Source organism: Crassostrea angulata, chromosome 2 (genome assembly GCF_025612915.1).
Source record: "Crassostrea angulata isolate pt1a10 chromosome 2, ASM2561291v2, whole genome shotgun sequence".
NCBI lineage: Eukaryota > Metazoa > Mollusca > Bivalvia > Ostreida > Ostreidae > Magallana > Magallana angulata.
Window position 1 is genome coordinate 52,240,670 of NC_069112.1, and position 7,114 is coordinate 52,247,783.

At 32.2% G+C, this 7,114-nt stretch overlaps 1 protein-coding gene across 1 annotated transcript; it reads left to right on the forward strand.

Annotated features, from left to right (window-relative positions):
* Positions 1 to 1,150: 1,150 nt before the first annotated feature.
* LOC128170893 (uncharacterized) lies at positions 1,151 to 3,976 on the forward strand. Its single transcript, XM_052836651.1, has 2 exons — positions 1,151 to 1,172; positions 3,322 to 3,976. Exons 1-2 carry the CDS (start codon positions 1,151 to 1,153, stop codon positions 3,933 to 3,935), a joined length of 636 nt encoding a protein of 211 aa, XP_052692611.1. The 3' UTR covers positions 3,936 to 3,976.
* The last annotated feature ends 3,138 nt before the right edge of the window (positions 3,977 to 7,114 follow it).

Below are 7,114 nucleotides of genomic sequence, written 5' to 3' on the forward strand. Positions count from 1 at the left end.
ACAAACTATATCTCACAGGCATCATTTGTGACTAGAAGCGGAAAGAAAAGGAAAAGGGAAAGTGCAGAGACACCAAATAATATTAAGCCTATATGCAGTCTTCATTACGTATTGAACATGGATAATTTTTGTAAACTACAATATACAGTGTAAGAAAATGCGACAAAATGTTTGTTCCATAGCCGCCTCGGGCACGAAAAGAGCACCCAAAGCAGGCAAGTTACAACACTTACTTGTGTAATAACCCTACCTTGTTCCTTCGTTAATATATCTTTTTTTTTTGGCCATTTGATATCACAGCAGGATAATATAAAGAAACAAAACCGTAGGAAAAGAAAATATTAATTGTCAACCTTTGATTGAACCTTCGGAAAATCGTGCAGGTAAATATAGTTTTAATAAATTTAGAATACTTATAAAAATAGTGAGTAATTGTGCATTTGCATATAAGTTAATTAATGATCGCAACTGTGTCACTAAGTAGCTCTACAGATAGTACAACCTAGTTCTTATGACAATTTCAGGCATTGCAACTAATCGAAAAAAACCCCCAACTTATCGTAGGTGAACAGAATCTTTTTTGAATAAATAGATATATAAATATTTAAAATTCATTGACATCATTTAGTGCATGTTAATTAGCTAAAGACAGTTATATTTAAAATATATATATATATATATATATATATATATATATATATATATATATATATATATATATATATATATATATATATATATATCTATGACTTGTCTTTTACTAATGAAAATCTTGAGATCATATAGTTTTTGTAAACTAGAAATTATTTTAGGAACGGTAGGTACATCCATGTACATGTACATAACGTGAAAAAAACATGTATAGTTATAACCAGTGTAGGTACAACAAGGTATGTACTTACACCCTTATCAACATTAGTATGGACAATTAACGAAGAGTATGTTATTTACAATTTTAAACCGTGAAATATTAAGAAAATCGGCGAAGAAATTGATATTGAATAGAACTAAAGTATTCAGAATAATGTTTAAAATTGAAGCAGTTTTTAGAATATTATGCAATGTTTAAATAAAACAATTTGAAAGAAAATTTTTAAAGACCTCAAATTTGTTTATTAAAAATGCATTTAATTTATTTACATTTAGGATGATGCCTGGCGAAATAGAAATAGGTAAGTTAATTTAAAAAAAAATCACATCAATAAGAAATTATTTTAAATAATTGCAATATTCACTGCAAAGATGTTGTTTATATACATGCATCTTCAAGCTGGAAATAATTGAAAAATTATAACTAGTTAATGTACATGTCGATTTATGACAAACTCTTTTGAAATGTTATAATATCGACCAACTACATGAAATTACCGTCGCACTTATTGCAGCCTTCGTCAAGTCTTCATCAGTTCAACTTTCCACCGTAAATACATACACAACATAAGATATAGCTTTCAAGGTGTCAATATGTGTCGAAATAAGAAGTCTATCAAAAAAAGTAATTGCATGGTTCATCCAGCGACACAAACGGTAAATCATCATTTATATTAAAGGAGTAAAGATGAAGAAACTAAAATTAAATACATTTTAACTGTATGGTCATATTGTCCCTTCTGTAGGTACTGAAACCCTGTCTCATTAACCAGATAGTTTTTAGAAATCTGATAGAGGACTTCGTGGATATCAGAATCATACATTTATTTTTTCTCAAATATACATGGGAATAGAGAAGAAATTTTTTAGAAGATTTAATACCTTTTCTCTCTATGGCAATATTGGCCGCAATTTAGGGCCATATATTTCACCAAAAAATATGTAGGTAGGGAATTCGTGGAAATCAGAACTATGCAATTAATATTTGAAAGAATGTACGTGTGAGGAAGATTTTCTAGATTTGATTTTGTGGCTACGAGTCAATACATTTTCACTGTATGACCATATTGGCCCCTTCTCTAGGACATCAACCTTTGTTCCAGGGACCATGAATTTTACAATTCTGGTAGAGGGGTTTTATGGATTTAAATACAACTAGACTTTTACCCGTGCGTGCACGGGTTAACGTTGCATATGATATCGGGCATTTACAAAATATATACATCGAAACACCGTATATTGTTGACATTTGCATAACGAAACTTCAAGCCTACAATAATGCTATTAATTTCAGTACACTGTTGAGTTGGAATAATCTAACTGTGTCTCGGGAAATGCCTTCATCACAGTCAAAATGCCTCCATCGTCGGAACCCACGGGTTTTCTATCCGTTACACTGCAGTGCAACGGATAGAAAACCCGTGGGTTCCGACGATGAAATACCTCCCATATACCCGTAATGTAGCAGAAAATTGCTGAATCGCTCCAAAACGATTTTGGAGAAAATTAAGTTACATTGAATATAACAGTCAAATTGTTCACTAAAACCATTTTGAAGCTTGAAATACCTTTCCTCGAAAAGTTTAAATCTATAATTGCAGAATCCAACATATTTCAACAACGCTTTTAACACATCTTGTTGACATTCAAAACTCTCGGGATTTTTTTTAGTAAATACACTGTCTAAAAGTTATTTCCCGTATTTCCTTTGATGAACATAAAAAAATTTCCAATGAAAATTAACACACATTTGTTTTATCGTTTCCAAGTTTATCCATGCAAATATGATATAGCCTCTAGTGATTTAGCGTGAATGTAATGCGCATGCGCAAGATTATAAAATGCAAAAAATTCAGATGATTTCCGGGATTTTTCGAGGAATTTTCGTTGATTATTAATTAAAGAAGCCTGATTGAGAAAAAATAAAAACAAATTGGTAATCTTCAAGTACCAATGATGTTTAAAATATATAAAACAAAAGACACTACTCTTCCGATTTATCGGTATTAAAGCTAAAAATGTCGAGTCTATAATTTTATATAGTAGTATAGATGCATTTAATTTTTGGCATCCCGGTGGTGACTACTCGTGTTTTGAATACTTTAACCCTCTGTGTTAGGGAGCATTATGTTTCGGTGTAATTGATAGTGTCTATTTGACTTTTTACTGATAGTTTAGTGATGGCTGAACATATATCTGATACGTGTATACAGTAATGGCAACAATTTGCCAACAAACTTATTTATAAAACCGAGTCTGCAACAAGTCAAAGGTTGATTATTTGTATTTCAAATCTTTGGTTTGAAATTTTGCATTTTAAATGAAATAGCCGAAGTAGGCTTAAGCAAACTCTTTTAATACTCTAATTTTTTCCCCACTTTTCAGGATGAATTTTTACTTTGTCAGATTTCTTTTAACTTTCTTAAAATCTTTTTTTAAATACATACACAGAACACAATGATTCCAAGATACGGCATATGTATGAGACAGTTCTGGATCACCGACACGGATGGAACAAGGCCATGACAACATATCTAATCTGCAGGATCAATTCTGAAGACACCCCTTTGATAATACAAAACGCACATGGCAACAAACATGCAGAGGAACTATTGCTAGATGAACTGAATCAAAGGGATAAATCGTTGTTGACCACAATAACCATATATACAAATAATTCTCCTTGCTCAAACAAGGGTCACGACTGCGCCAGGCAGTTGATCAAGTTTCTCAATGAAAACACTCACGTTATTATGGTATTTTATGTCACAAATTTGTACAAGATACGAAGGGTGTCTTGCAAAAGTGAAGAGCATTATTCACTTGTTTCCCAAGCCGACTTTAAAGCTAACAATACTGGGCTAAAAGACATGATGACGCACGGCCGCTGCGTGGTCAGTGCATTCAATTACGCTGTTTGGTTTGAGTTGTTAAACATTGCGCCTGTTTCAGATGTATTCAAGTCGCAACTTCTAGCAAGATACAGAACTATATTGGACACGAATGACAGAAGTCGAGAAGAAGAGGATAATCGTATTAGATCAGATTTGGCGTATATTAGATAAATACCATTTGTCTTGCAACAGCTTAATCTTTATGTTATACTTTATATGCATAATATATACTTTATATCATCCTTTGATTTCTTTGCGAGAGGACTTATCTGGAAATGTGGAGGACACAAGATTATTTTTATTCTGGATTACGTTGATTGTTAAGGCCTATATCGGATAAATGAAAGTAGTCTTTTAAGATTTCTAAAATTTTAATTGCAACAGCTTGGTTATATATAAGGTGAACTTGGCTTAAAAAAATTACATAGTTACTAGTAATAGTCGGGTACAAAACCGTCATTGTATAAGCTATTAAAAGAAAGAGCTGCAAATCTCGGATATATTTTTTTTAAGTGTCCCATATAGTATTTAGATAAACCATTTTGTTTTGACCGAACAGTTTCAGTAATTAAAGCAACAGACAATTATAATTATATATCCATCTAGAGCCAGAATATTTTGATATATTTAAATTGTAATATAGAATAAAATAAATTTTATTTTCAAATTAGGGCAGCATTATTATGGAACGTGGCATGTTACTATTATGATTATATTTCAACAGTATAAATAAAAAAAATCAGTATAATGCAATGATAATATAAACAAATTAGAATTGTTCTCTATTCATTGCTCTAAAAAAAACTTAAACATGCATATCTGTATATTTTTTACAACGTAATGGTAATTAAAACAAGAAAAAAACCCATACATGTACAATGTAAAAGTAGCTAGAGATAAAAAGTGGTGATAACAAATAGTGTTACAAAATCAAAAGTCCAAAGGAACTAGAGCAGAGCTCGTGGCAAAGCCACGAGTAGGTCTTCCGTTGTTGCTGCGAGTTGAAAATGTATGTGATATGGTGTCAATAAATTATAATGACTAAACTTTCAGTTCTGCTTTTGTTATAAAAATGTGTTGTGATTGAAAGCATGTATATAAAACGTGTTTTGAAAAAGAAAGAAAGAAAATGTTTAAGGAAAACTATCTGTCGAACACAGTTTATGTAATCGTTTCAAACATTTTTTTGAAAATGAGATGTTTAATGGGGAGTTAAATTTTCAGAGGGTAGCAAGCATTGTTACATGTACTCATGATTCATGTCAGGAAATGTGTTTTTGGGGAGTTGATTTTAATCATCTCTCCTATGCAGTTACTCTAGCAAACCGAAACTGAAACTGTGTTTGCACCTAAGCACAAATCTTCGCCGCTGACAAGACTTCGTTCTTGAAAATAATCGATAAATTCGATGTTATATACGCTGAAGCATTTTTTAAAGGAAACTTATTTATAAATACCTTGGAAATAGTCAGATTTTTAATGGTACGAACAATTAGAAGTTTTTTGTAGTCGTGTGTATTCCTACGCCAGAGTTCAATATATAGTTTCGTTCAACCATCGGCTGTCTCCTTACATCTCCGGCAAGTAGAGAGTCAGTCTATATTTAGAGGTCGCATCATCAAGCTATCACGTGACCTGGTATCTCTTACTTGTCGGAGATTAACGGAGACAGCCGAAGATCTGGTTGAACGAGACTAGAGTTCATTATTGGTTGGATCCATACAATTTTTGAAATATTTGGAATACCAAAACACAGTTTGATGAAATCAATTCTATTACAAAATATAACACAACATGATTCATTAGAGGTTTTCTCGAAATTCTTGTCGGAAAAGTCAGAAATCATATTACAAAAATGTGCATAATTTAAATGCAGATTACAAACTACTTGCCAAGCAAACTAGCATATCGTTGATTTTAAAATAAATAATATTCGATAAAATCAACTCCCGTCAGTACATCAGTACTTTGATTTAAAAACCGAACCCGCATACAAAACACGTAACCTTTTCTGTAAGATAACTTCTTTATTTAAAAATATTTCTAAATTTTTTAAAAATATGTGCAAGTTTAGAATGTTGCGCGATGACAAAATTTACAGACCCTGAAACGTACTACTACACCAAAAACGTGCGACTTACGTGCGAGAAACGTTTCGTGTAGACCGTTTAGCGTTTCGTGTGATTGTGAAGCGTTTCTTGTAAACCGTTTACTGTTTCGGGCAAAGCGTGTAAATCGTTTCGGGCAAAGCGTGCTAGAACCGCGTGAAACATTCATCAGATTTCATTTGGAACTCTCTGACAATTTAATTGTTTCAAAATGGCGCCCGTGTTTTACATTACTTTAAACTGTTTGTGATTGGCAAAACTCTTTTGTACATGTAGATATTTTAATGAAAAAAATTCTACAAGAAATGATGAAGCTTTTAATAGGCATTTCCTCCAGAAAGGTTGTTACGTAGTGTTTTGACTGACTTTTGTCCATTCAGATTGTAGAAGGCGGAGTTGAGACAATACTGGTCGTGACTTAATTTGAGAGAGAGAGAGAGAGAGAGAGAGAGAGAGAGAGAGAGAGAGAGAGAGTTAACTGGTTAATGGAGTAAATTATAGATGACGCAGATGAGTGAACTATCTATCAACAATAGTTATCGTATAAAGTGACAAATCACGGTCTATAGTATGTCCCAAGTTATTGTTTCCATCAATTTTTGATGATTTTTAATAAAAATACACATACCTGTGAAAGAAACACAACTGAAATTGATGAAAGGGAATATATCAAATTATCTTTATTGAACAATTTTCACTCATAAAATTTCACAGGAACGCAAACAATTTTCTTACGGATATTTATAATGGGAAATGTTAACATCTTTTCTTCATTCGGAAGTAATCGGGATACCTCGCGCAATTTTTTAACGTTATCATCCGGGCTTATCAATGGCTGATGCAATGCAAAATCCCCTTAGACTTTCAATATTGGGATGTGTATTGAAACCTGAAGCGGTAGAGGGGGCGTTTCAACACATAATCTGGACATTTTTCATATACATGTAAGTGGATGAACGTAGTTTGAGCAATAAGGTATTTACTATTATTGAATCATATATTGAATATATCAAGCAAAAAGTGGTGGAAGAAAAAACTCGGGACATAGTATAGTATATCTTATAAATTTATGAAACTTTGAAGTGTTTTGAAATTCTTTAACCAGGGAACAACGATATCTAGATATAGATCAGTACTTTAATAGGATAAGGTAATGTCAAACATCGAAGACTGTACGAATATTTAAGAAACTGTTTTTATTACAAGTGTTACCGTTAATAATCAAATCAAAGTTTGACGAAT

What these genes read in the sequence shown, in the direction of transcription:
- LOC128170893 (XM_052836651.1), top strand. Translation starts at nt 1,151, where the DNA reads ATGCCTGGCGAAATAGAAATAG. An exon ending in GCCTGGCGAAATAGAAATAG is followed by an intron (nt 1,173 to 3,321) that starts GTAAGTTAATTT and finishes ATACATACACAG; the next exon opens with AACACAATGATTCCAAGATA.